This window comes from Falco peregrinus, chromosome 5, assembly GCF_023634155.1.
Source record: "Falco peregrinus isolate bFalPer1 chromosome 5, bFalPer1.pri, whole genome shotgun sequence".
Taxonomy (NCBI): Eukaryota; Metazoa; Chordata; class Aves; order Falconiformes; family Falconidae; genus Falco; species Falco peregrinus.
The window spans coordinates 77,070,322-77,096,611 of record NC_073725.1 but is presented as its reverse complement, the minus strand read 5'-3'; the positions used below and the strand labels follow the sequence as shown (position 1 = coordinate 77,096,611).

General features: G+C 56.5%; 4 protein-coding genes across 10 annotated transcripts in view; all 4 read right to left on the bottom strand.

Moving 5' to 3' along the window:
* RAB11FIP3 (RAB11 family interacting protein 3) overlaps positions 1-8,047 on the bottom strand; it is a 77,807-nt gene extending 69,760 nt beyond the window's left edge. Inside the window, exon 1 of one of the 2 annotated variants that reach the window (XM_055806507.1) lies at positions 7,307-8,047. In XM_055806507.1, coding sequence (XP_055662482.1) covers positions 7,307-7,609 — 303 coding nt within the window. In that variant the 5' untranslated portion in view covers positions 7,610-8,047. The remainder of the gene's footprint in view (positions 1-7,306) is intronic. The other variant, XM_055806508.1, reaches the window with a different exon arrangement.
* Positions 8,048-8,482: 435 nt separating this feature from the next.
* DECR2 (2,4-dienoyl-CoA reductase 2) lies at positions 8,483-15,940 on the bottom strand. Of its 2 annotated transcripts, none has more exons than XM_055806519.1 (9): positions 15,588-15,940; positions 15,374-15,442; positions 14,891-14,942; positions 12,713-12,848; positions 12,155-12,279; positions 11,484-11,577; positions 11,136-11,240; positions 10,319-10,536; positions 8,483-9,526 (listed from the first exon to the last, which is right to left on the bottom strand). In XM_055806519.1, exons 1-8 carry the CDS (start codon positions 15,794-15,796, stop codon positions 10,319-10,321), a joined length of 1,008 nt encoding a protein of 335 aa, XP_055662494.1. In that variant the 5' UTR covers positions 15,797-15,940; the 3' UTR covers positions 8,483-9,526. The 2 variants fall into 2 exon arrangements, with proteins under 2 accessions (XP_055662494.1, XP_055662493.1); XM_055806518.1 differs by having other exon boundaries at positions 10,348-10,536.
* Positions 15,941-16,474: 534 nt separating this feature from the next.
* LOC101920912 (nucleoside diphosphate kinase, mitochondrial) lies at positions 16,475-19,034 on the bottom strand. 2 transcript variants are annotated; one of them, XM_055806523.1, is made up of 5 exons: positions 18,878-19,034; positions 17,151-17,281; positions 16,935-17,036; positions 16,732-16,844; positions 16,475-16,644 (listed from the first exon to the last, which is right to left on the bottom strand). In XM_055806523.1, exons 1-5 carry the CDS (start codon positions 18,966-18,968, stop codon positions 16,524-16,526), a joined length of 558 nt encoding a protein of 185 aa, XP_055662498.1. In that variant the 5' UTR covers positions 18,969-19,034; the 3' UTR covers positions 16,475-16,523. The 2 variants fall into 2 exon arrangements, with proteins under 2 accessions (XP_055662498.1, XP_055662499.1); XM_055806524.1 differs by having other exon boundaries at positions 17,151-17,309; positions 18,878-18,992.
* A 2,889-nt stretch (positions 19,035-21,923) lies between these two features.
* Positions 21,924-26,290, bottom strand: part of XPO6 (exportin 6) — a 55,905-nt gene continuing 51,538 nt past the window's right edge. For all 4 annotated transcript variants that reach the window (XM_055803911.1, XM_055803912.1, XM_055803913.1 and 1 more), the window contains 3 exons: positions 24,804-24,902; positions 23,643-23,873; positions 21,924-22,661 (listed from right to left, as the gene is read on the bottom strand). In XM_055803911.1, the coding sequence (XP_055659886.1) occupies positions 22,560-22,661; positions 23,643-23,873; positions 24,804-24,902 (432 nt within the window). In that variant the 3' untranslated portion in view covers positions 21,924-22,559. The remainder of the gene's footprint in view (positions 22,662-23,642; positions 23,874-24,803; positions 24,903-26,290) is intronic.

The following is a 26,290-nucleotide window of genomic DNA, read 5'->3' as shown; positions in this document are numbered from 1 at the left end:
TGCGCTGTCAGGACAGCGGCTCCAAGCAGCTTAATGCGGCACCGAGAGCAATCCTTCTAGTCCAAGAGGAGGGGGAAATACTTTCGGCATGTGGGAGCACAAGAGTCACTGAAAGTATAAAATGCACAATTCCCCAAGGACACATTTCACCGTCTGTGTCAGCAGGCGCATTTCACAATGTGAACACAGTAGCAGGAGGATCTCAAATCACTACCTAATGCTGTTTATCCCCGTGAACGCGCCTCCCTGCCAAACCACTGGCTCGGACCTGATGAGTCAGATGGCATTTTAAGTTTTGAGCTGCTGGAGCTCGCACTCCACTGTGTCCCCCACCGGCACCCCGCTCCCCTGCCCACAGCACGCCCGATGACACCGCCACCAGAGAAGCACTGCTGATCCCACGGAGCAGCTCACCAGAACCAGCCCGGCAGCACTGTACCTATATTTTCCATGGGTGTTTGAATGTAAGCAAACAAGCAGAGGGAAGGGCTGGCACTCCTCACTCCAAGCTCACGTGGAGGAACCAGTCCTGTGTGCTAGACCAGAAACCCAAGGACAATGATGAAAGGATGGAGCCAGGCATGAGAAACAGGGAAATGCAAGGCACGGCCACCCCCAGCCCACTGCCTGCTCTCACGGGGACAGTACTAGCAGCTTTCTGGTGCTGGAAACTAAATGGTCCCAGGGGAGAGGGGAAGCAGAGGGTGGCCCAGCAGATCACCCTGCCCAAGCAGAGCCATTGGCTGCGCCTGATGGGAACTCATTTGCTTTGCAAAAATTGAAAGCCAGAAAAAAAAAAAAGGGGGGGGGGGGGGGGGGGAGCTGCTAGTTCAAAGTGGATCTCTGCTGACAACAAGCAGTGAAGGAAAGTCAAAACAAGAATAAAATTGAGAGAAATTATATAGGCAATTGTTGTAATGACTCTCAATTACTGGCTGTATTGAGTTACATAATGATATAAGCAACTGTGGAACGCTTTGAGCGCGTTCGGTTATAAGCAACACCAGGTCAAAAGGCTCTGGAAGAGCGAGCCAACTCACTGCGTTGTGGAGCAGTATCATACTCCAGTCAGTTAATGATGACGACCCAAATCAAATTTGTATTAGTAATAACCTCGGAAAATATCCTGAGAAGGGAGAAAGCTTCCCGTGAATCCACCTGACCTTAGAGAGCAAACTAAGCAAACTGTGTGCAAACTAAGCCAAACTTTGGAAGAATTTTTATTGCATAGAAATCCAACCCCCAGAAAAAGCCCTTGCAAGTGTTTTTAACAAATAATAAAACTCTCACCAAAGGAAAACCTGAAAACCTTAAGATGGGGTTCTTGTCCCCTGCTAGGGCTCCTCACCCAGCCTTTGACAACATCCACCCAGTACAAACTGGCCTCACTGCTGGGGATTACTGGGTGCCACACCCACACCCCTCTTCCCTGGAAATCCCATGTTTGCCTCCTTGCCCACAGCATTTGCCAGCTCTACAAAGGTGGAGCTGATGCTTTTTCTTTCTTCTGGGAAGCAGGGGACAGAACGTTTCTTTATTTGCAGAAATCGCCTCCAAATCCAGAGGAACACATCTAATTTTTATCAAAATCTATAATTAAATTAAATCAACAGCCCACTCAGCAATAGCTGTATTCTCAACGTGAAAGAGAAAGGAAGAATAAAAAGGTTTCTTAAATAAACTGGCAGCTGGGATAAAATTACTGTCGCCACCCTCCTCCCAGCCCGTGCAGACAAACAGTGCCTTTGAGTATTCACGGTCCTGCCAGACTCAATCCAGCCTGGATAAACCACCAATCTGATTACGGCCACAAACGTTAAGTATGAAACATACCACCAAAAAGATCTGTTTGTGGTAGGATACACTCCGAACCCTTCCCAGTCGTTCTGAGAAGGGATGCCTTCAAGGAGCTTAAAGACAAAACATAGCAGACAAAGCAAAACCCTGGGAACACCAAAATCACCTCTTTATTGGAGTCTTTGGGAGATTTACAAATAAATAAACTTTGCAAATTCCATTTTCAGCTAACTGGCAAGCACCTCACCCAAAATATTACATGAAATATGTTGGCTTGGAAGCGTTTTCATCTCAGAGGGAGAAAGAAAAACTCCCACCTTCCAGCTCCCGCAGAATACAGATGTGTCCTTAGTGACAATAAAGCACCCTTTGAAGAGGGAGGGGGGAAAAGCAGCCCGAGCGCTGCGGTCTGAGCCCGGCCAAGCCAGCCCGGTATTTGAGGTGAGGAAGGGCTCACGCCAAAACCAGCAAAGCCAACAGGAGCTTTGCCATCCATTTCTGTGGTGGAAAACTGGGCCCTGGGTCAAAGCAAGCAAAATACTTCAGCTTCGTTCCTTTTCCAACACACACACATGCGTGTCCACAGGCATGCTCGAGCCCACATACACCCACAGTATCGCCCTCGGCACGATCCCAGCTTTGTGCTCAACAGTGGACACCAACGTTAAACACCAGTTAAAGCCTCCGAAAGGTGCAACAGCACCACAGTCGGAACCATTTAAGCTTCACTCACATTTAGGTGGCCTGTGAATCAACGCAAGATAATTTTAGAAATCTCTTTACAAGCAAAGCCAGCAATTCCTCTGCTCTAAAGAGTGTAAGAACCCTCAAAAATAATAAAAAAATAACAACAACAGAGCTTTCCTCATGACAGAGCTCCAAACTATCAGATTTCCCAGGGAAGTGGGAGAAGACCAAGGGGAATAGAGAGGGCGTCCAAGATCAGATGCAATGTCAGCAACTCCGAGAGGACTATGCTGGAGGTACGAAGCATCTGATCCAGAGTCTGTGCGTAATTCCCAAGGGATCCATCAGCGGTGAGCAGGAAAAGCAAGCCGGGATTGACCGGGGAGGGGGGAGCTGCTAAAAATCTGTAGTTTGACACCATCCAGACTTCATTCCAGAAAGTAACTGCCATACCTGGTACATTGTTTTATTTAAAAGCAAGAATAAACCCCCAATTTTTTGCAGCCAGGAGTGCCTAGAGCGACACCTGCTACCCCTCAGAAGGGAATTTCTTTTGCAGCACCCAGCTCAGGCTGGGCACCGCGTTACAAGAGGCTGAAAAGGTGGTGGGAGGTCAGAAAAGCACAACCTGATAAAAAGCTTCAGAAACCATCGCACCAGGAAAAGTTAAAAGCTGAATACGGAGACCTCAGCTGAGGATTAGCTGACGTGGGGGCCGAGGAAGGCTGGTAGTCAGGGACAGGTACTTGAAGGAGGTAAATATTAAAGAAAGCAAAACAAAGCATGCTGAAAGAAAGCTTGAACTGATCATCAAGAGGAAAAGAAAGGCTGAAGATGTCTGTCAGAGCACAGAGAGCAGGGATGCTGCGGTGCTTGGAGCATTTTAAAACAGGTTACACAAACTCTGGGACTTCTCTTAATTGAGCAGAGGCAGCAAGATCATGTGGCGCAAGAGGCTTTTCTACCGCCAATTGTCTTCTAGATCAAAACAGAAAAAGGAAAAAATCCAAGATGCCAGCAGGATAGCTTCTCCTCATGCCTTACAAACAGCCGGTTCTCCTCCGCCCCGACACGACCCTGCATTTCCAGCTAGTAACAAATCTAGTGAGAAAAGGCTTGGCCTCTGGCACCACTGTTGGACAGACAGAGTGCAACTGTGCAACAGGCAAGCCAGATTTTAAAACAGAAAATACATAAATATTGCACAACAGCCTCAGATTCTGTATAACCCACAGAACTGCAAGATGCAACTCTTCTTGCTTTACGAGGTGACATAAAAGTGGTAAAGCGAGCCTCTACCTCCCAACTTGCTATCTAAACCAGCCTCATTCCAGTCTTTGGTACCAGCCAGCCGGGACCCCTTTTGCTGCTACAGGATGCACAGCAGCTCCAAGGAAGCACCACATTCCCGGTGACGTGCAGGGATAAAAGAGAGGGAAAAGAGACAATTTAAACAATGTTATAAACGGCCTCACACGCTACTAGCGAGCAGTCCAGATGTTTTGCATGAAAAGTCAAGCTGTCCTCGAGACCTTTCCACCCTGCATCTTGTTTACAAGTCCCTGGAGCACAAAACAGGTCCTAGCAAGCTTTTCAAGTTGCACAATAGTCCATGTTTGACAGACACTCACCCGTTACAGATTGCTGGAGGACCATCACATGGCTGCATCTTCTCTCCTCAAGGCCACCCCTGTCTAGAGGTGTCATCCCCAGCTGCTGGGACCTCAGCATCATCCTTCCCATACACCTTTTAATACGGAGGTACTGCCAATAGCCCCAATCCCCATCAACTTCTATCATTCCAGAGAACCAGCTGTCTTTGGATTTCTGTGCCTTGATCTCTTCTACTCCATACCAGCACTTCGCTGCCAACACAACCATTAATGCTTTAAAGCAGTCTTTCAACAACCCAAGCCACTTCAACACACACACACAAAAAAAATATCCAAAAAGAACCCCAACCAAAAACAAAGCAACCCCCTGCCCTCCCCAGTTCTTTTATCCATGGTTTGCACCATGGGCAGGGAGGGATGAGGGACAGGAAATCAAACAAATTCAAAATCATGTCATTTTTATGACTAAATGCCAGTTGGTCTCTTTCCTTTGACATTTAGCTAATAATTGTTTCAGCCAAATAATCCAACAGCACTGAGCTCAGTAGCCCATAAATGCCTCTGGTGTTTTACTGAATGCTAAAAACAACACTTGCTGCTCTCCCGCTCTCCAGTACATGTGGTTACACACACTTTCCTTAACCCTTCAACCCCCTCTGAACCCACACATGAATCAGCTGGCTGTGATGACTTGCTGTGCTTAAATTTAGCAGTTTGCTCCACCACTGGCCCCATGCAGAGCTTCCACGCATCCACCCGCGTGGGCAGGAGGAAGGAGGGGGAGAAGAAAAGGAAGCAAATACCTCCTCCTCTTGCTAGAGAAGAGTGGTAGTAACAGGACTGGAACTTGCTCCTCATTAACTGCCTGCCGATTGCTACCGGCTACCCTCATAAGCCATCAAGCCCTGGAAGTTCCCTTGCAAGCTTCCCAGATCCAGCTGTAGCACAACCTTTGTTTACACGTTTCCTTTTAATCGTCTTGACACGATTTTAACCACCTGGTGATGTTCCTACCCTTTAACCTTCACCTGAGCTGAATTTCCATTTCTCAAAAGATTCCTTTTTGGCCCAAGTTGTATCTGCTTAAACTGAAATAGGTCAAGAAACTTCCCCAGAACTCCTCCCTTTGTTACTCTGCACATCTGCTGGGAGCTTGCGGACCCCATCGCTACCCCTTTCTCCTTCACACTCAGTGTGCCTTCTTGCTTTTCTGAGCTGCAGACTTGTAGTAACCCTCTCGCAGACACAGGCGACACAAACATTACTTTTTCCCTTTTGGTGTGCCTCCGTGAGAGGTACCAGGCTGCACCCCTGGGGCACGCATTACCTGTTGGCTCAGCTGCTGTCACATCAACCTCACCAGGGTGCTCAGCACTTGCCATACCGAGAGCCAGTGGCTCTGCACACCGACAGCCAGCTAGCTACATGAGGCTCCTCCTGAAGATAAACGTATCTAAGAAGCACAATGTATTTCAGCACTGACAACATTACTGGTAGCTGTGCTCAGCAGAAAGGACCAAGCGACTTTGAAGGGAAAGCCAAGGCAAGAAGCCTGCAGACAACCACTTCTAAGCTGGGTCCATACAACCAGACAGCTTTTAGTGGCACAAAACCTCCCTGGACATCCTGCTTCAAATTAGGAGAGACCGTAACACCTCGCAACTGCTCCTCAGGCCAAGATCTCAAAGTGCTTTACAGATTTATTATCATACCGTTGAAGCTCTGGCACAATTCCCACATCAGAATCAAGGCACAAGGCGCTGCGCAGGGCCAGAGGCAGGTCTGGGCTGAGCCACGCAGGCTGCCAGTGCTAACAAATGCTGGAGCCACCTGCCATGTCCCTCACCACGCACACGCGGTCTGCCTGCCCTTATTTCCCATGTACTCGGGATGCTCCACACCAAACGTGCAGGGAGAGACACGCTAAGGCAAACGGCCCCCTGGTAGGTGCCACCGCGCCCCGAAGCAATGGCCATCGCGTGTAGGGTCCACAAGCCTCTGCGGAGCAACTCACACGCCGATGCCAGCGGACCCATCTGCTTCTGCTTTCTCTGCCAGCAGCAGCAATGGAGGGGACACACAGCGGCACGGAGCACCCGGACCGCAGCAGGAGGATGACAGTCAGAGGCTTTATGCTGAATAAAGCTTCTCACCCGGCAGAAGCACGTTGCCCAGACGATCTCGTAACTCCCCCCCTGTGCCATGACGTTACCCGGTTAATCATGCAATGAGGTGGTGAGCGATACCGTCCGCACACGGTGCCCCTTACAGCAGCAATCTGACAAAGAAGTTACAGATCTCCACTTGATAGAGCTATTTTCTGAAAAAAATGCCTCTATTTTATCTTTGAGAGGTTTTTTTTACCATTAGGACAGAGATAGAAAACCCTCCTCCACCAAAACACTCCACATGCGATGATTTGCTTTGTCATGCCACTTTAATACAGGCACAGCAGCTAGAGAATTAAAGCAGATCTGCTGAGTGATGGCAGAGAAACTTCCTCACAATACCTGCATGCCTTAAGAAAAAGAAATATTTTGGTTTTTCCTTGTAGCAACACTAGCACAGGCCAACGTACAAAACACCAACACACTCATTTCCATCCCCGGGCACGCTGCTCGAGCTCTCTCCATTTTGGGTCATTCCAGGCAGCTTCATGTTACATCGCATCCGAGCTGCTGCACAGAAAGCCAAGCTCCCCATGGCACAAAGCGGCAGAGAGAAAGAAGGAAAACGCACATCGAGGCTCATCAAAGCCGTGACAGGCATGGTAAGGCACGGGGCCAAGGGGCAGAATTGCCGCTGGTCCCGACACGGTGACTGCTCACCGAGCCCAACCGTGTCACCGCTGGAGAACAAAGAGGGGACGCGGGCTCCCGGTGGCACTGCCGGGATGCTCTTCCCAACGGATCGAGGCCTGGAAAACAGGAGCTCCGGTTCTACCTGGCTCCCTCCACACCTGCCTGCATCCATCGAGGCCCCGCGTGCCCTTCACCCGGCGACGCAGCCGCTGCCCTCACCCCGCCAAGGGCAGCCGGGGCCGGCGTGCGGCCGCCTGAGCTCGTCGCCCCTCCGAGGGTGCGGGACCACCGAGGGCCGCCCCGCTCATCGGCCCGGCCCGGGGCCCCAGCGCGGGGAGGCTGCGGCCTGTGGACCCCGCAGGGAGGTGGCCAGGCCCGGCCAGGCCCTGGGGCCGCCGCCGGCCTCACCTGCTCGGCGCCGTAGGCCGTGGCGAACTGGACGAACTCCTCCACCCGCACGAAGCCGTCGCCGTCCCGGTCCAGCGCGTCGAAGACGGGGCGGAGACGCGGCTCCTCCTCGGGCCGGCCCGGGGGCTCGGCGGGGCCCCCCAGGGTCGGGCAGTCCCCCTGCTCCAGTGGGGACCAGGGCGGCGGCCCCGGGGCGGGCTCAGGTGCCCAGAGACCCGGTTCCGGCTCCGGCTCGGGCCCGTCCCGCCGCGGCCCCCGGGGGAGCGGGGGCTCGGGCCCGACGGCCGGCGGATGCGGCTCCATTTTCACCGGCGGCGCTGAGCGCCCGCCGCCGCCCGCCCCGCCGCTGCCCGCCGGCCATGCCCCGCGGCCATGCCCCCCTCACATCACTGCCGCCCAGCGGGGCGGTGACCGCGGCCGGGACCGGTGCGGCGATGCCGGTGCGCTGCCAGCAGTTAGCTCCGCCCGGGCACACGGCTTTGTGCGAGGAGGCGGCGGCCGGCCCCGCCCGCCGAACCGCCACCGGGGGCGGCCCCGCTCCGCCCGCCCGGCAGCGGCGGCCCCGAGCGCCGGGGGACGCGGCTCCGCGCCGCGGTCAGTGCCGGACAAGGTGCGGGGGGGTGGTGGGGTGGAGGCGGCGACGAGAAACAGCCCAGCCGCCCGCCCGCCCGCGCCGCCGCTCCGGGGCAGCCCGCGGCGAACCGCCCGATCCAGCCCAGCAGCCGCCGCAGTAGCCGGCCCGGTGACGTCACTCGCCTGCCACCGCGGCCACGCCCCCACCACCCCCCCCGAGGCGGCGCGAAGCCGTGCGGGAGGCCACGCCCCTGCGCGGGCGGGGAAGGGCCACGCGGCGCGCCAGCACGTGCCACCCGCGCCCCTCGCGGGGGGTCACCCCGCGCCCCGCCTCCCCACGCGTCCCCCCAGCCCTGCACCACTCGCCCCGGCCGCCCCTCAGACCCCTGCCCGGGGGCTCCACCAGCCCCACTGCCACTGGGAACGGGCACAACGCCCCAGGTTCTAGTGCCAGAGCTGCTGGCTTCCCAGCCTGTCACCAGAGCTCAGCGTCACCAAACGGCGGCCGCTGCCCCTGGCAAGAGGGGGAGGAGCACCAGACCAGCACCCCCCACCGCCCCCAGCAGATCAGCTCCCCGCACAGGCATGTGAGAAGGTCGCAACTGAGTGGGGACATTCTTTATTCGTGGCCTGGAGGAAGGAGCAAAACCTGGCAAGTCTACAATCAAGTAGGAAACGCGATCAAGTAGGAAAAGAAGCTTCACAGGATTCAGGATAAGCTTAAACATTGCCAGCAGCGGCGGGGGCGTGCGTACGGCTTCGGCAGCCCCGCACAGAGCCGGTGCAGCCCCCACAGCTCAGTGCCACGCTCGGGATGGACCAAGCTCCAGCCAGCGCTTGATCTACCCTCAGCCACAGTGTCTGCACAAAGAAAGGAGACGGCGTGAGACTGGTGAGACTGGCGTGACAGACAGATGGGTGCCGGACAGACAGCTGGACATCTCGGGCTCCCAGCAGCTACAGTGCTATGGTCCACAGCAGTAGAGCCAGCTCCGGTGGGATGTGACCTCACACCACCTCTGCTCCTTGGGGAGGGACACTCCAGCAGCCTCCGGGGCCACTGCCCCATCCAGGAACGTCCCACGAGGGGACAGGGCCATCTCCCCTGCCAGGGCCAGCTTGGTCCTTGCTTCCCGCCAAGAGCCACCAGCTACTGCTGCCAAGTCAGAGCTGGCCTCAGCCCCCCAGGCGGGCTGAACTACTCCCCCCTCCCAAGGAACCGGGGGTCTTGGGCAGCTCTCAGGCCGAGATAGGGAGAGGTGTGGAAGAGGATGGATATCCACAGCCAGTTCTGCCTGGGACTTGGGAAAAAACAGGAGAGCAGCTCAGAGGGAGACACAAATGGAGAGTGAACATCGCAGCCCACACCCCCTGCTGTCCCCGTGCCCTCAGCTCAGAAGAAATTAACAGCACAGAGGAGGGTGGGGTTGCTCCCTACCCTGCACCCCCAGTGCTCCCTCCCCCAGGCAGATGCAGGATCAGCAAGATCACCACCATTCACTGATCAGAGGCGGCAGCTATCAACTCTGGCTCCAGGAGATGTCCCCCCCGAGATGTCCCAGAGCAGCAGTTCGGTCACGTTTCTGTCCATCGGTCAATCCCAGCCTGTCCATCATTGATTTTTGTTTGTTCCTGCAGCCCAGAAATCTGCAAGACAGCACAGAGGTGGGTATGCAGTGCTGCCTGGGCCTGCCCTGCTCCCAGAGGCCGCCACGCCGGACCCAAGTAGGGGGAGAGGGGAAGAAAGGAGACCCCTCTCCTGGAAAGAAGTGCCAGGCCCCAGTCACCAGCTCCCTTCCCACCTCTGCAGACATATGCCAACAGACTTGCATGCAAGTCAGCCGCAACACAAGACACCCTGCAGTAACTCATGCAAGGAAGGGGAGAGAGAGGCCATTGGGACTCTCTGTGCCCAATCCTGCTGGTGGGGCACAGAGAAGGAGCAGCACGTCACTTCAGGGGACACTCAGAGGTGTCCAGACAAGCATCTTCCAGCAGGAAGAAGAGATAACATGTCAACTGCAGGCTCAGAGGAAAAACCCAGCAAGCTCTCCTGCCCTTCCCAAGTCATCCCTAGGACCATCCACAAGGACTCAGAGGTGTTCCCCACATTGCTCTGACAACCGCATGGGGGGTGACCCTGCTCCACCCTCCCAAAAGCAGAGGAAGTTTTGAGAACAAGTGCTGCCAAGTTGAGACCCAAGCTGGCTGCCCTCCCCGGGAGACCCTGACACCCAGCATGTCCCCACTGCCCCAAGACAGCGCGTGCCACGCAGCTGCCGCAGGAGGGGCAGAGCTGGGACTGCTACAAGGTGACCGAGGCACCTGAAGATGGTAATGCCATACCCACTGTTATGGCAGCCACGCCCCTATGCCATGAAGCAATGGGGTTTCTGACAATTCCTGCTCTAATCCCACGGAGGGGGAAATGCACGTCACCTAGAGTTTAGCAGAGGATGAAGCAATACCCAGCAAAGCGGGGAAGTTGTTGGCAGAGGTCAGCCAGCTCCCACCATCCACGACCAGGGTGGTGCCCGTCACGTAGGAGGAGAGGGGGCTCGCCAGGTACAGCGTGCTGTGGGCAATCTCCGTCTTGTTCCCTGCGCGCTGCAGGGGGATCATGTCAAACTGGCTTGCTGCCTCCGCAAATTTCCCACCTAGGAGTGGCAAAGAGAAGAGTCAGCTCAGATCACGGGACCGCCTGCCCGCCACCACTGTCCGCCAGACCCTGTGGCACGGTTTGCATGGGGCTTGCTGAGTGCGCCGTGGAAACTAAATGAGATCCTGGCACAGCCCTGGGACAGGCCAGGGACAAAGGCCTGAGGAGAGAGTTAAATGAGGGTGGCTCAAGCCCAGCAGCAGGATTTGTACTGCAACAGTTAAGTTCCACCTCAGCTTTCCCAGCCTCTTGGGCTGAACTGGCACTCTGCTGAGAGACTGCGAGAGCTAAACCATCAGGCAAGGCAGCCGGCCAGGCTGAGCTTTGGGGAAGCACCTTACACCATGTCATTGCATCAGAGGTCACAAAAAGCCGCCGCTCAATAGAGAAAAATCAGTGCCTTACGAGTCATCGAGGATGCAGGAAGGGCTGCTCCCCCAAAAAGACATGCCAGCCTAGTCACAGGACAGCCGTGCCCAGCAGCAACAGCCCCAGCCGCATCACATGTCCCACGGGCTGCATGGCACTGGTAGTCTGCCACAGTCCCCTCCCAACAAGCCACACCGAGGCAGAGACAGGAGCCCCAGGTTGCCTTACCCAGCCGCCGGTAGCCCTCGGTGCCTGTAATGGGGCCTGGCGCTAAGCTGTTCACTCGGACATTGTTGGGTCCCCACTCCACAGCAAGGTGGCGGGTCATAGCATCTGGGAAGGGATTACAACAGGAATGAGAAATGGAGAGCAGAGCTGGTGGGGGGAGCGCAAAACGCCACAGAAGACTGTGGTCAAGAGCAAAGGGCCCTGGAAGAGCACTCAGGCATGTAGTAACCACACTGATTTATAGTCACCTCTTTCAAGGACATCTTCCCATCCCAATATTTGAGAAGAAGCAGCTTCCTTACTGGCCCCACACAGCTCACAGAGCCCCAGCAAGGAGCGTTTAGGTACCTATGGCAGCCTTAGCAGCACCAGCATGCACCTGGAGGGCCTGTCCTCGGTAGCTCAGGGTCGCTGTGATGTTAACGATGATCCCACCATGGTCCTGGGGAAGAAAAAGAGACACGGCATTAGGCAGGGAGCAGCACAAGGGGTCACATAGTGGCATGGTGGAACAAGGGAGCTGAGCTAGGAGGGATGGTCACCCACGGGCACTGCCACCACTGCGTTGCTAACCCATCACCAGGGCAGCACTGCCCACCCAGCCTCAGTGAGCTGGGGCAGCCAGCAAGGCCCTTCTAGAGAGGCAGGAGATGCAGGGGACAAGCAAAGGCCAAGAGAAAGCAGAGGAGCCGGAAAAGGAGCAGCAGATCACACCTTCTTCCCTGGCATGTGGCAGAGCATGGAAAGTTGCCACAGCAATCAAAAGCCCCAGGGCAAGGGACTGACAAGATTCCCAGTTCCTGCACAGAGGCTGCCACCCCTGGGAGGGAACGGACTGGATCTAAGAATGGTGGGTGGCAGAGGCCTGGCAGCACAGCCCTGGTTACACCAGTGCTGTACTCCCTTCTGCCCTCCACGCTACCTTGAATTGCTCAGGAGCAAAGTGTGGTTTGTTTGACACTAACTCCCTGCCTATCAGCAGCCCCTCCTCTGAGTCCTCTGGCTCTGGTCCCACTTACCCGGAAATATTTCTCAAAGAGGACTTTGGAGGTGTTGAAGGTGCCAATGGTGTCGATATCTATCACAGTCTTGAAGGCGTTGAAGGACAGGGCAGCGGCTGGGCACAGAAAGTTTCCCGCAGCACCTGAAGAACAAGCAGCCAGGAGCACAGTCAGGACTGGGCCAGGAGAGGGTCAGGCAGGTTCAGAGCACTCCTGCAAGAGGGACGGTGAGTGATACTGTCTGGGTAGACTAGAAAGCACATGGAAAAAGGTCTGATAAGAGGATAAACAGTTTGTGGCTCTAAGTGCCCAGCACCACAGCCAGCCTGAGGGCAGGAGGGTGCTGGCGCCGTGGGAGCAGGGATGATCCACACCAGGCAAGCACGGGCAGCCACCTATCACAAACAGGTCTCTGCTTCTTCTGAGCCCATCCCCTCTGTGCTCCCGGGGGGCTGCCCAGACACTCCCAGGCCAAAGCAGCATAAGGCAGACACTAGGCAAACAATCTCCATGCAGAAAAACACCCTTCCCAGCAGCAAGTACTGAATCTTTCCCCTGTCCACTCCAGAAGCTCACCATTAATGAGGATGTCAATCCGCTTGAACTCCTTCAGCGCCTCATCCACCGCTGCCACAATGGTTTGGGGCTGCCTGACATCTATGGACAGAGGCAGGCACTGCTGGCCTGTGGCTGCCTCCAGCTTCTTCGATGCCTGCAAAAAAAAAAAAGAGACTTGAGATTCTTTCTGGGACTCTCTCCTTCAGCAAGGGTTAGACCCAGACCTTTGAACAGGCGAGCAAGTGGTCAGCCAGGGGCCACGTCCCTGTTGGCATACAGCAAACACTGCAGGCAGGGGAGAGACCTGCCTGAGCACAGCCAGCTTCAGCCATGCAGCACCCTGACGCTAAAGCCCTGGGGTAGCCAGGGGAAGCTCGGGCACATCATGCCCCAACCGAATGCCAGGCTGGCCCTGAGGCCACAGCTCGCTAAGCCTGGTTATCTCCGTGGCCTGTCATCGACACAGCACACCCCGAGCAACACCTCTGCAGGACAGGTACAAAGGTTGGATGCCGACAAGGCATTTTTTGGTACAAGCCCAGGCATAATTAACCTTTAGATCCAAAAAACATCAGTAGGCAAAAGGGCAAACGCAGACCAGCAGTTGCCAGGGACTCTGCCCGTGAGGCAGAGAGAGCTAGCTCTGTGGCTCAGCATCTGCCACAAAGCACCCCGAGGCACTCGTTAAGAACAGGCTCCCCCAGCAAATAAAGCACAGGGGACACACAAACTCAGCAGCAACCCTGCACAACACCCAGCAAAGCTCCACATTCCTGCTTGGGCTCATCAGGCCCTTCTGTGAAAAGCCTTGATCCCCCACTAGCCCACACATACACCGAGCCTCAAGGGCCTGGGCAAATGGTCCCTGTGTACTCAGAAGACTCCAGCCCCTGAGGACTAAACAGCTGTTGAGCTTTGCAGCTTGTTTTCTGGCACGTGAGCACACAGGAATACAAAATGAGAGAAAGCCATCCCCGGGAAGCAGCTGGGTCATGCCAGCTTACCCCCAAGTGCTGGTTTTGATCTTTATTATATTTCAGACCACACGCAGCTACCACAAAGCTCTCACACAGCTGATTTCAGCCCGAGGCTGCAGCACCAGCCACGGTGAGGAATGGAAACTGTGACCAGCCAAACCCCAGCCCAGGGTCAGACACAGGGGCGGGTGTTTCTTTTGCCCAGCTGGCTACAGCTAGTCTAATACAGCTTCTTCAGTCAGTGCTTTCCAGACTTGCGCCTCCCTCTCTGTCCAAAGCACAAGACAGCTGAGATCTGGGGACCTGCCTCAACCCACCTAACTCTTGGACAAGAGGGTCTTGTCCTACTTGAAGCTGAGATTTAAGTTTGGCCTTGGACTGTGCCACTTCCCTGCTGACAAACCTTCACCGCAGTTTGTTTCCTTCTGTCTCATCAACAAAAAAGCAATGTGATACCTGGAACAGACACCCCCAAAGCTGGCAGGGGAAGGCAGCAAGTCCTGCTGTAGTGGGCCAGCTCACAGACATATGATTAACAGAAAGCCAGTCTGTTACCCAACTTAAAATTTAAACAAAACATGTGAATATCTATACTGAAGAACAAGAAAGAATTTGAAAACCAGAGGATGTTAGTTAACCCTTATGAACAGTTAACAAAACATGGCCTTAGGAAAAGGAACAGACACCATAAATAAGTCAAGCTAAGAAGTACCAAGATAAGCTCAAGGAGAACGAAATGGTTAATGAGATTAAACAGAAAATTACTTGAACTATCCTAATCAGCACACTAAAAGATCCACCATGAAGCAAAGAAAGCCCCCTGCTAACAAAGCCCCCTCCACACAGAACATGCAGTGAAAACCAAGAATGCTGTACTTGAAATGGAGATAAGGCTTGTAAGAACCCATGAGAATTAAGTGCAACTAAACATAACTATGAACAATTGTTCAAAGTGTACTAAATTTTTACTGCGTGTTAGGAGGCACGCTAGCTTTATGGATTTAGCGGTGGGTGCAGCCCACCCTAAACCTGCACCCTGCCCACCACTGCTGTACTGAAGATCTCAGAGGCCGAAGAAGACAGAGCAGCACTAGTAAGCCGTTTCTCCTGCTGCACTGCTCCCAAGGCTCCCAGCCTCACCCAGCAGAGACAGCAGGATTTCCAAGTGTTCACAACTCTTCCTTCTGCCTGTCTGTCCCGCTGGAGCCCACAGACTCACCTCGGACACTCGCTGCAGGTTCCTGCTTGCAATGACCGTCCGGCAGCCATGTCTGCAAAGAAGGGGCTGGTGAGAAGGGCCACGCAGCACTGACTCCTCACAGGCATCTCACACTTCTGGGGTTCACCAGGAGCTTGATCGGGGAACGGTGGGAGTTGGCACAACTTGGAGGAGTTGCTGTTCCTCCAAGCCCACAGGGCTCCAAGAGGGGGAGAATCACAGCGCACCAGAGACCGACCCGAGCCCTGTGACAGGGCCAGCCCCCGCCTCCCACACCCCCACGAGCCCACCTGCAGCAGGCAGGGCTGCCCGCAACTCCCCCCGGGGCCCGGCTGCCCCCAGCTTCTCACCCCACCCCCGTAGGCCACGCTACCACAGCCTCCTCAAGCGAAAGGAAGCTTTTACGCTCCCACTGGCGCCCGAGAAGCCTAAGCAGCACACACACACACACCCCCGGGCACCGCCGCTGCCCCCCAGCCGCACCTCATGAAGATCTCGGCGACGCGGAAGCCGATGCCCGAGCCGCCGCCGGTGATGAACGCCACCTGGCCCCTGGGGGAGCAGAGGGTCAGTCAGCGCTCAGCGCCAGGCACGGCCCAGCCAGGGCGGCCCCAGCACCGCGCTAGGCCGCGGCGGGGACCGGCCGACCCCCAGGCCGCGGCCCGGCACCCGTGGCCGCCAGCGGCCCGGCACTCACGCCAGGATATCGGGGCTGAAGAGGTGGCGGTACTCGCGCAGGCAGTCGTCCGTGTCCACGTCCGCCGGCGGCCGAGATGCACCTGCAGCCTCCGCCATGGCGGCGCGATGTGCCGCCGGCAGCGGGCCCGGCCGCAGGGCACGCCGGGTGAGCGCGCCGCGCACGGGCTGCCGGGAGAGGCGGGCCCCGCCAGGGCACGCTCTGCGCATGCGCGGGCATCAGCGGGCGTTGCCTGGCAACGGCGCGGGGCTGCCGTGCGTCCCACAGCGCCCCCCAGTGTCCCCAGTGATACGGCGGTGCGCGGCGCCCGGAGAGCCCCCGTCCCCTCCAGCGACCTGCAGGGACTCCTGCTGCCCCGGGAACAGCCCCGTGACTCCCAGTGCCGCTCCCACAGCTTCCCAGCACCGCCCCAGTGCTCCCCTGGGAAATCTCAGTGCATCCCAGAGCTTCCCAGCACTGCCCCAGTGCCCCTAGGGATGTCCCAGTGCTTCCCAGAGTTTCCCAGTACTGCCCCAGTGCCCCCTAAGAACATCCCAGTGCTTTCCCCAGTGCCCCTGGGGTCATCCCAGTGCTTCCCAGAGCTTCCCAGTACCACCCCAATGTTCCCCAGGGACAGCTCAGTGCCTCTCAGAGCTTCCCCATACCACCCCAGTGCCCCCTGGAGACATCCCAGTGCTTCCCAGAGCTTCCCAGTACTGCTGCAATACCCCCTCGGGACAACCCAGTGGTTTCCAGAGCTTTCCAGTACCACCCCAGTGCTCCCCAGGGACAGCTCAGTGCCTCCCAGTCTTCCAGCACTCCCCCAGTGCCCACTGGGGACATTCCAGCGCCCCCAGAGCCCTCCAGCACTTGCTGGTGGCATTTGAGGGAGGAGACGGAGCCACGGCTGGAGGCACTGAGGTTTATTGGGGGGTTGGCCCCCCCGGCGGGGCCACCCTAGGGCCCATAGGTGTAGTCCCGGTCCCCATTCTCCCAGGCCACCAGCTCATCCCGCTGGAACCAGAAGCCGATTTCCCGCTGGGCTGTCTCCACCGAGTCACTGGCGTGGACCACGTTCCTGCACAGGAACCAGGAACGGGGACAGGGACAGTGCCATGGCTGCGGGGTCCCACTGCCGCCCCCACCACCCCCACCGCGCCCCTACCTGCTGACGTGCATGCTGAGGTCCCCCCGGATTGTGCCCGCCGCCGCTGCCGCCGAGTTGGTGTCCCCCACCATGGCCCGCGTGGACCTGACCACGTTGTAGCCCTCCCACACCTGCGGGACAGGGGACACCTGAGCCCCCCCGGTTCCACCCAGCCCCCCCGAGCCCCCCCATCCCCCTGACCCTCCATCCCAGCCCCTCACCATGGCCACCAGCGGCCCCGAGGTCATGTAGGCGAGGAGCGCAGGGTAGAAGGGCTTCTGCCGCAGCTGCTGGTAGTGCTTGTCCAGGAGACCCTGATCTGCCTGATGGCAGCATGGGGTGACAGCAGCATCAGTACCCCCCTCTGGCACCCCCGAGCCGGCTGTAGGGTGTGGGGTGCCCCAGGGGGGCGTGGGGCAGCTTGGCGGGGTGGCTACCTGAAGCATCTTCATGGCCACCAGCTTGAAGCCACGCCGCTCAAAGCGCTGGATGACGGTCCCCACCAGCCGCCGCTGCACCGCATCCGGCTTCACCAGCACCAGTGTCTTCTCCTGCAGCTCTGGGGGGGCTGCGTGGGGACGGAGGGGCCAGTGTCACTGCCAGGCATGGGTCACAGGTCACTGCCGGGTGTGGGACATGGGCACAGGTTGTGACAGCAGGACCCCAAGGTGTTCCTGGGGCACCACGGGTTGTGCTGGGTCCCGGTGGGTGAGCCTGTCCCCATCCCTGTCCCCATGCTGGTGCCATGTCCCCTGGGTGAGCTGTGCTCGCAGACTGGCAGGGTCCCAGCAGGGACCCCAGGGACACACTGCAAAGCCCTGACAGGTGGTGGGGACATGTCCACAGCTGGGAAACACCCTTCAACCCAGCGTGGGATGGGCTGGCTCTGGTTTGGCTGAGCACACTGCGCTGCCTTGTCCTGATGCCGGGGCTGCAGGTGCCGCCCTGTGTGTCACTGCTCCTGCCCAGAGACAGGTGGGCACCAGCCCTGGCACAGCGTGGGTCCCTGGTCACAGCCCCACTGGTGGGGGAAGAAATCAAGCGCCGTGGGACAGCAGGGTCTGGCATAACTGTCACCCATGGCACAGCAACGTCTGGCACCACCGTCACCCGTGGCACTGTAGGATAGCAGGGTCTGGCATCGCTGTCATCCATGGCACAGCAGGGTCTGGCACCACCACCATCTGTGGCACCATGGGGCGGCAAGGTCTGGCACCACCGCCACCCCTTCACCCCACCACTGGCCCTGCAGAGCCACACTGCAGGAGGGGACACCATTCCCCAAGGGACCATGCGCCCTGTCTGCCAGAAGGACAGGGGACAGGAGAGAGCGGGCAGAGGGACACCCAGCTGGGGCATTTCGCTGCCAGCCACAGCCTTTGGGCTCCTGTCCCGGGCAGTGAGGCCAAGCTGGCACCAGTGCTGGCGGGGACAGAGTAGGATAAACACCCCCCGGAGCTCACCCACATCTCTGGGTGCTGCTGGGGTGGCCCGGCTTTGTCAGGCTCCCACCCGATCCCCCACAGGACAGCGCAGGGGTCCCCCCATCGCAGCCCTAGGGACACCAAACCCCTTGGGACATTCAGGATGGTGCTGGGGGAGCCACCAGCTCTGGCCTCCGCCCCGTCGGGGAGGAGACCCTGGTGCCCCCTCACACCACAGAGCAGCCAAGGACCCCATGAGCTGACGCCCTACCGGGGGGGGGCTGCCCCCAGGATGGGGTTACTGGGTGCTGTGGGACTGAGGACAATGTGGGGCGACGATGGGGATGGGGGCCCCGAGGGACAGGACAGGCGGGATGGAGGGCAGGGTGGGGACGGGGGTAGGGTCCCTAGGGGCAGGATGAGGATGGGGGTGACAGGGTCCCCAGGACAGGCTAGGGAAGGGGCCGAGGGCTGAACAGGGATGGGGACAGGGTCCTCAGGGGCATGACAAGGATGGAAGAGACAGGGTCGCCAGGGCAGGCTGAGGAAAGGGACTGCATTCCAAGCACAAGGATGGGAACAGGCTGCCCAGGGGCAGGATGAGGATGGGGACAGGGTCCCCAGGAGTGGGTCAGGGAAGGGGCTGAGGGCAGTGCAGGGATGAGGACAGGGTCCCCGGGGGCAGGACGAGGATGGGGACAGGGTCCCGGGGTAGGGGGCCGGGCAGGGCCGTGTCTCACCGGAGCCGTAGCAGCGGGGCCCGGGGGGGCGGCTCGGGCCCGGCTGCCCCCGCAGCAGGCTCCGGGCCAGGCAGCGCCCCAGGGAGCCCATGGCGGGGCCGGCGGGTCGGAGTGGCCGCGGCGGGGCTCGGCCGCCCCGCGGGGGCTTTAAGGGCCCGGCCAGCCCGGGGCTGGGTCAGGCTTCCGTCCCTCCCCTTAAAGCAGCCGCCGGGACCGGGCGGCCGCCGCGCCTGCACGGAGCATCCCGGTACGGGGCAGCCCCAGCACGGAACAAACTCTCCCTTGGCGGGGCCGAGCCCCAAGAGCAGAGCGGGCACCCAGCCCCTGGGTGACCCCGACCCTGCCAAACCCCAGATGTACTCCACGTAGTCCAGGCGAGAAGAGCGCAGGGGTGAGCCCACACCAGCCCCAGCAGGTGCGCACGGGGAAGGGCTGGTGCCCTCCCCCCGGACACGGGGCTGCCCCAGACACATTGCGGGTGCTGGGAAGAGGGTGCAAGGCCCTGAGGGCAAAGCAGCACCTGCAACACTGCCCAGAGCCTGTCTGCGGTGAAGCATCGCTGAAGGCTGTGGGAAGCAGGGAAAGGGACGAGCCCTGTGCCCGCAGAGGTGACAGGGATGGAGGCGCCAGGGCCCCTTTCTGCCTCCTTGGGTGCAGGCTGGGGTGAAGAAATCCCAGGGGATTTACAAAGCAGCGACAGGCACAGCCCTGCGCACGGGAGCGCGGGATGCTCCTCTGTGCAGCATCGCTCCAGCTGAGATTCAAGTCCTCCTTAGGGTTGAGTTAATCCCACGAGGGAGCTGTGCCTGCTGCCAGGGGGCAGGGGCGGCCCTGCAGGCAGGGGTAGGGGGGCTTCAGGGTCTGCTCTGACCAGCCAGCCCCAGTCCCATGCTGGGAAATCACTCTGAGCTTCCCCTACATCCCAAACTCCCAAGACACCTCTTGGGAGAGGAGCTTGACGCAAACATTGCTATTAAAATGTCTGCAAGTTCATGGAAAATCCTGGTCACTTCGAGCCTGTTCTCTGAACCTGTGATAATTCGAAGGAGCTGAGGCACACAAAGCATAGGGCTGCAGGGGCTGAGCCCAGCTCCAACTGTGCATCAAGCTCCTACATCCCCATCATCTCCCCTCCTGCCTCCCCAAGGGGCAGGGAATGGGGGTGGGGTGGCAGAGCCCCCGCACCAGCCACAGCCTGGAGGGAGATGGGGGCTCCCAGGACCCGCTGCGTTCAGCACAGCTGCAGAAACATCCCCCACAAGCACCCAGATTGATCAACAGCTCATGCAAAAACAGACATTTTACTGGCGACCCCCACCCAGCCCGGGGGCTGGAGGTGGGGAGAGGCCCCTCCCCAGTGCCCGCTGCACCAGGGTGCTGGCACAGAGGTGGGGGCTGCTCTGGGGAAGGTTAATGCAGCCCGATACACGCAAACCAGCCGCCCTTTGATATTTACCCGCTCCGGCAGAGGGCCGGGGTGCTGCCCCGTACAGCTTTTATCACAAGGGGAGGCAGGCTGCAGCCGGGGCTTTGGTCACCTTCCAGCTGCTGCCCTTGGTCGAGGGATAAACAAGTACTTTCACCCTCTGTCCACCAAATATTTTGCAAGAAAGGGAAGCACCACCAGCCCTCGAGCACTGTGCCAGGAGGGGAGCTGGGCCAGGAACAGGTGAAATCCCCTTAGCCCACCTCTGAAGGAAGCCACAGCCAGGGTGCTTGGTGGAGGAGGCAGCAGACAGCTGTGTGATCGGGGTGGCACCACAGGAGGAGAGAGCAGCTCTGTGCACAGCTTTGGACCCCGCACCCTATTTTCATACGTTTAATTACCACCAGGAAAACCAAGGACTCAAAGTTTCAAGCACAGACTGACACTGTTACTCCAAGAGCTGGTGGCTTCAAACCGTGGGCTCCCAGTGCAGGTTCTGGCTGGCAGGGAGCGCAGCGCCTCTCGCCCACAGCGGGTCAGAGCTCTGCAGCCTGGTGGTAGATCATCACCCACCTTCACAGGGGTCTTCACACACTCTGCAGAGAGCGGTTCACAGCCCCTCAGCTGCAAGGACTGGACCTGGCCGAGGCCTGTCCTCAGCAGGCTGGACTGATGCACACACAGCTTTCACCTCAAGCTGCTCACTGCAGGGTATGAAGCCCAAACATCGATCTCGGCCCAGTTCAGGCCTGCATGCAGGGCTCTGTCCATGCACAGGTTATCCAAACAGCATACATTATCTCCAAAGAGCAAACAGGCACATCACAGGGTGTTTTTGACAAAACTGTAACTAAAGGAACCATGGAGCAAGTGCTTTTACACTCCAGCTCACCCTTGACACCTCCCAGCTGTCCACATGCAGCCATCTCACTCAAGTCCACATCCACAAACGTTTATGAGACCCTTTCTCCAGGTTTGCTGCCTTCATGGTGCTGCTCCCACTGTGCACCCTTCTGCAGCTGCCCTCGTAACCACCACAGCGAATTAAGAGCGTTTTAATGCTCTGTACTAGCTACCTGACTGGAGACTTCAGGGCAAAAACAAAAAAAATAAATCCTTCCCAGCTGCACAATCAGAAATTCACCAGCTCCACAAGATCCAGTTGTGTCTGGGGACTGGGATTTTAACCTCAGGCTCAGATGCCACTCCCAGGTCATTCTGGCCAGCAGCTGTCCTTCAGCTCAGGCCTCCTGTGATGCAACACCATGAACACTGGGAGATCTCTTCCTGCACGCAGCTCTTGATAATCCAGACCACTGTCTGCTGGAGGGAATACACGGATCACCACAACAGGCCACAGAAAACACCAGGGAACACAGATGGGAAATACAGTGAGGGGAGAGGAAGCCAACGCTGCTCTGCACTAGTTCAGCACAGCACCTTTCAGGAGCTGTGGGGCTTGCTGGGAGCCTGGACAGGGCACTGGTACAGGCACCACATGCACCCGCGGCCAGTCTTGTCTGATCATGAGGAAAGGCTGCAATTGCTGCCTGCATCGCAAAATGCATTTTCATCTATTAGAATGGCTTGGTGACAGGCCTACAAGGAAACTAAAACAAGTTATAAGTTATTTAAAACAACAAAGTAAGCACTTTATTTCCATTAAGCATGTTGTTTTAGTATCACAATGGAATGATGAGAAAACGTTTAAAAAAAACCCCAAAAAGTCTCTAATCCCCACAAACAGCAGGGAGGTTTTCAAGGCAATTTAAAAACAAAAGGGAGTGACAGACGTGCCAAAACAGTCCCAACATCATGAGACTCCTCCTCTGAGAGCTGGGCAGGGGCAGGAAGGTGGAATGACACGAAGGTACGAATGTCTGAAGTAGTCTTTGGCGCTTCTGCCTCATGTTTGATACGTACATGATCTCTCAAGACAACTCCACAGAAATCTCCAGACGCAACAAAGTGCTACGTTAGTAGAACCAAACCCCGGTGAGAGGACTTTCCGTACAGTTGAGATGCCCTGCGGTTGGGCGTTAAGACACATCCTGCAGACAGTGCTGACTCCAGCTGGGGGCCTTTGGGTTGGGAGAGAAAAAAGGAAGCGTGGTGCGTGAATCCAAGAAGATGTGCCCATGTGCAAGACCCCACGTCCTGCAGTACTGACAAAATCCAGGGAGGAGAGAATGTGGTGGCAAAACGAAATATGGATCCGTTCCCTACAGTGATCAAAACACGAGTCCAGTGCAGTAACTATAGTTTCACAGTTCCAGGGGGCAAACTGTCATTGCAGAGTCTGTAGTAACGCAGGTCATTCACCAGTCTGTGCACATTCTGGGTAAACGATGGCAGATCCTGGAAAAGATCAAACAACATGTACTGCAAACAGAGTAATGCCTACAAGTACTGTCTTATGGCAGGGAACAGGAACCCACAGGGCCAAACGTGCATTTTCATACATGAGAAAAAACAGACCCCTTCCTCCAGAGCCTGAGCCCAGGAAAAGCGAGTTTCTGCAGCCCACATACAGGGAGCAGAGACTGCTCCGGAGCTGCTCCACGCAGACAGCTGACTGCGGAGATCTGGGCTCTGTTCACAGCACTGCCTTCCCGGTGTGCAGTCAGGCACTACATGAGTGGTCAACAACACGGCCATCTGCAACGGCAACTGCCCACTGCATCCCTGCCAAGGCTCCTGGGTGCCACATACCCCATAACAAGGGCTGATTTCCTGAAGAGCAATTGCCTTCTGCAGCCTGGTGATTCTCTCAAGGCTCCTTTCCTACCCTTAATCTTGGTCTCAAATCCCCATCGTCTCCCACAGGAGAGGAAGCACTCAATAGACAAGCAACCTTCAGCAGATGGAAGCCACAACCTGCTGCACTGCCATGATGTTCCACAGGGAGGTTACAGGCCCTCCCATTTGCTTCACATGCACAGGAGAGGTTTGAAAGAATTGTGAGCCACTGCAGCTACCCTGCTGTTGTCTTCACTGTAACCCTCAAACATCTGGCCAGCATCTGGAGCGAGATTTTGGCAAGGATCCAAGTATCCCACTCTAGAAAATGTCAGTCTACCCCTATGAAAACTTCCTCCAGGAAACATTCTCCCCAACACCCACAGCATTCGGCAGTCTGAGAGATGAGATGGCAGTTCTGCGACCTACAGTGAAAAAACCCTGGCTAGGCACTGCTGAGTAGGGAAGTGTTTGGAACAAAAGGTACTGCCTCAAAAAACTGTCCCCGAGACGCTCAAGGCTGCCTGCCAGCATGTACTAGGAGAAAAACTGCGCATCCTGAGAATACGGAGATGCTGCTGCAGCATTTCCCCTTCTTACCCTGTCCATTTTGAAATTCCTTCCCAGCACGTTTTTCTGGTTCGAGTCCACACCATCACAACTGGCCAGGAACTCAGGGAGAAAGGCTGAGTAGAAGCCATCAAAGTCCACTGAGGCCATGTTGTAGGTGGCAATGCCGATCTCCTCCTGCAACAGGTCATGCGACTTGTGGACAAGCACCTGAAGTAGCACATTCACAAACTGGAACAGCATGGTTGTCCGGAAGATCTTCTGCACAGTGAGAGAACACATAATTAGGAGTCTTCACACCAGCAATCCTCCCACAGGAGAGCCCACAGCAGCCAGCACGTTGCTTCAGAAGTACAAATTCATCAAGGTCAGACCAGGCGTGGCTGCACAGAGCCACTCCAATACCATCAGCTTCTAAGCTATCAGTGAGGTCTGCAAACTCTTGCAAGCACAGAGATAATTTTCCAAGCCAAATGAAGATCACAAATGGCTACAATAAGCTAGATTAATACCAGCTTTAAAGTTAACAGTGAATTTGGCCACACTTACCTCATGCATCTGACCCAAATTTTAAGCAAAACAGCATCAAATCCCATTCAAACTCCAGCCAGTTTTAGCCCTACACAGTGTTCCTCAAAGCCAGGGAATCTGGCTAGCTGCCCGACAGCCTGCAACAGGCAGCTGTTAACATGATGGGCTGTCCTTCAGTTGTGAGCACAGATGCGAGCCCAAAGGCTCTGCTTTCACAGGGCAAGACCCTGGATTTCAACTTTAATCCTTCATGATAGCAGCTAACAGGTCTAGAGACAACCACCTGGCAGTGATGTGACTAAGTCCTGGACGCCCTGCTGCTGGCCTGGATAAAAGTGCTAGAGGGACTCAGCCACTGTCCCACTAACAACCCCAGTTTCTACCTCCTCAGACAAACTGTGCTGTCACTGTGTGAGCCCTCTGCCTTCCCTCACCGTCACAGGAGGGAACACATAAAGGCTTTGCTTTGCCTGACCGGAGTTGGGATCCCTCCCATGCCCACCGCAGCGGTAGCAAGGTGGTGGTAACACCCTCTTGAAAGTATCTGGATCACGGCAACCAACCAAAGGCTACGGCATAAAAGCTCCTGACCTTCAGTTTCTGAGTAGTTTAAAACAAGCCTCAGAACAGCACCGCGCACAGTGGTCAGCCAGGACCCACCTTGTGGTACAGCTTCTGCTTGGTGTTCAGCGTCTCCAAGTAGAAGAGGTTCTGCTTGAACAGGTGAATGTCAGGTTGCAGGAAGGACTGGCCAAATGCCTACAGACAAAGCAGGATGGAAGGAAGGGGACCAATATTACAATGAGTATCAGACCCGGCAGGCAAAACACCACCATCTTCAACCTGACACTAGAACAAACCCCTGGGAGCCTTTGCTGCTTCTCAGCACAGCAAACAAACAAGACAGGCAGGTGTTTTAAGTCAACCGTGCTGCTGCCAGGCCCACGGGAATGAAGACACTTTGGTGGAAACATGGCCATATCCTTGCAGAACAGTCACTAAGCTGGGTCTGGTGAGAACAGGTGGGCCAAGCTCGTACTGAAGCGGAACACAGATGCTGAGCACAGCTCCCTCGGCAGGCAGCGTTCTTGTGAAGGATTTGGCTGTTTCTCAGGGAGGCTACCTATGGTCACACGGCAAGCATGAACAAAACCAGAACACACACACACAAAGTTTGTTCTCGATCCAAGTCAAAAGACCAAAGTGACTGGCAGATGCACTTAACACGTTACTGCACTAAATTAGAAAGAAGTTAGAGCTGGGAGGCTGACCTGGGCAGTAAAGAAGCAGTAAAGAGATCAGGAACAAAATTTGCTGGACCCTGCTGAACTAGTCTGGTGGGCCTGCACCGACTTGGTGATGAAATATCTTTTACACCCTGAGTGCCTCAAAGACTACAGATGATGCAGGCAGATGAGTAAGTTCTGTACAGAGACAGGCAGCAGAATTTTAACAGTTGCTGCTTCAAGGCACCACGCGCAGAACAGTTTATTCCCCCGTACCAGCCATTTATTGTTAAATGAACAAAACCAGCCCAAGTCCCTTCAAGACCGAGCTATTTCTGGACTGAGATCTCTGGTGCAAACCATCGCACAAACTATACTAATATCCTCAACACAAAACACACTGGCTGTGTGGAGAGCACTTACAGAACGTTAAATAAGAGTTTTGTATCAAAACAACAGGAGCCAAGTCGTAAAATAAGCCATGCAGTATTGCCAACCAGCCTGAAGTCAATACTGAGATTACCACATAAATATCTTCCAAAACATGGCACTTGGGTAAGTTTGGAAGTGTCACATTACCACAGGTGAAAGATCCTTGCGCAGCCCTGCACCAGGACCAGCTTGGGCCTCATTCACATCAAAGGATGCCAAGACAAGGAAAGGCCAGAGGGCAACACCGATGCAGTTTATGTTAGTGCAAGAGCAGCCTCTTCTGCTCATGTATCAGAAGGGACCCAGCCTCCACAAGCACTCCATGATGGGGCAGCTCTGCAAAAAGTCCTCCCACCTGAAGTCTAAGCACATGGCCCTTGCTCCCTCGGAGGAGCAAGCTCTACCCTGAGGCTGCAGAAAGTGGCACAAGTGCACTTCTGTTTACGCTGACACGGGCTGGAGGTGAAGGTCCCCACACCAGGTACTCCA

Excerpts from the sequence above, each read along its gene's own strand:
- LOC101920912 (XM_055806523.1), bottom strand. The coding sequence starts at position 18,968 with ATGGGCTCCCTGGGGCGCTGCCTGGCCCGGAGCCTGCTGCGGGGGCAG. Across the intron at positions 17,037-17,150 it reads TGGCCATGAAGATGCTTCAG|GCAGATCAGGGTCTCCTGGA; the intron begins GTAGCCACCCCG and ends TGCTGCCATCAG. Across the intron at positions 16,645-16,731 it reads CTCAGCATGCACGTCAGCAG|GAACGTGGTCCACGCCAGTG; the intron begins GTAGGGGCGCGG and ends GTTCCTGTGCAG.
- DECR2 (XM_055806518.1), bottom strand. The coding sequence starts at position 15,796 with ATGCGCAGAGCGTGCCCTGGCGGGGCCCGCCTCTCCCGGCAGCCCGTG. Across the intron at positions 14,943-15,373 it reads GTCGCCGAGATCTTCATGAG|ACATGGCTGCCGGACGGTCA; the intron begins GTGCGGCTGGGG and ends CCTTCTTTGCAG. Across the intron at positions 11,578-12,154 it reads TCTTTGAGAAATATTTCCGG|GACCATGGTGGGATCATCGT; the intron begins GTAAGTGGGACC and ends TTTCTTCCCCAG.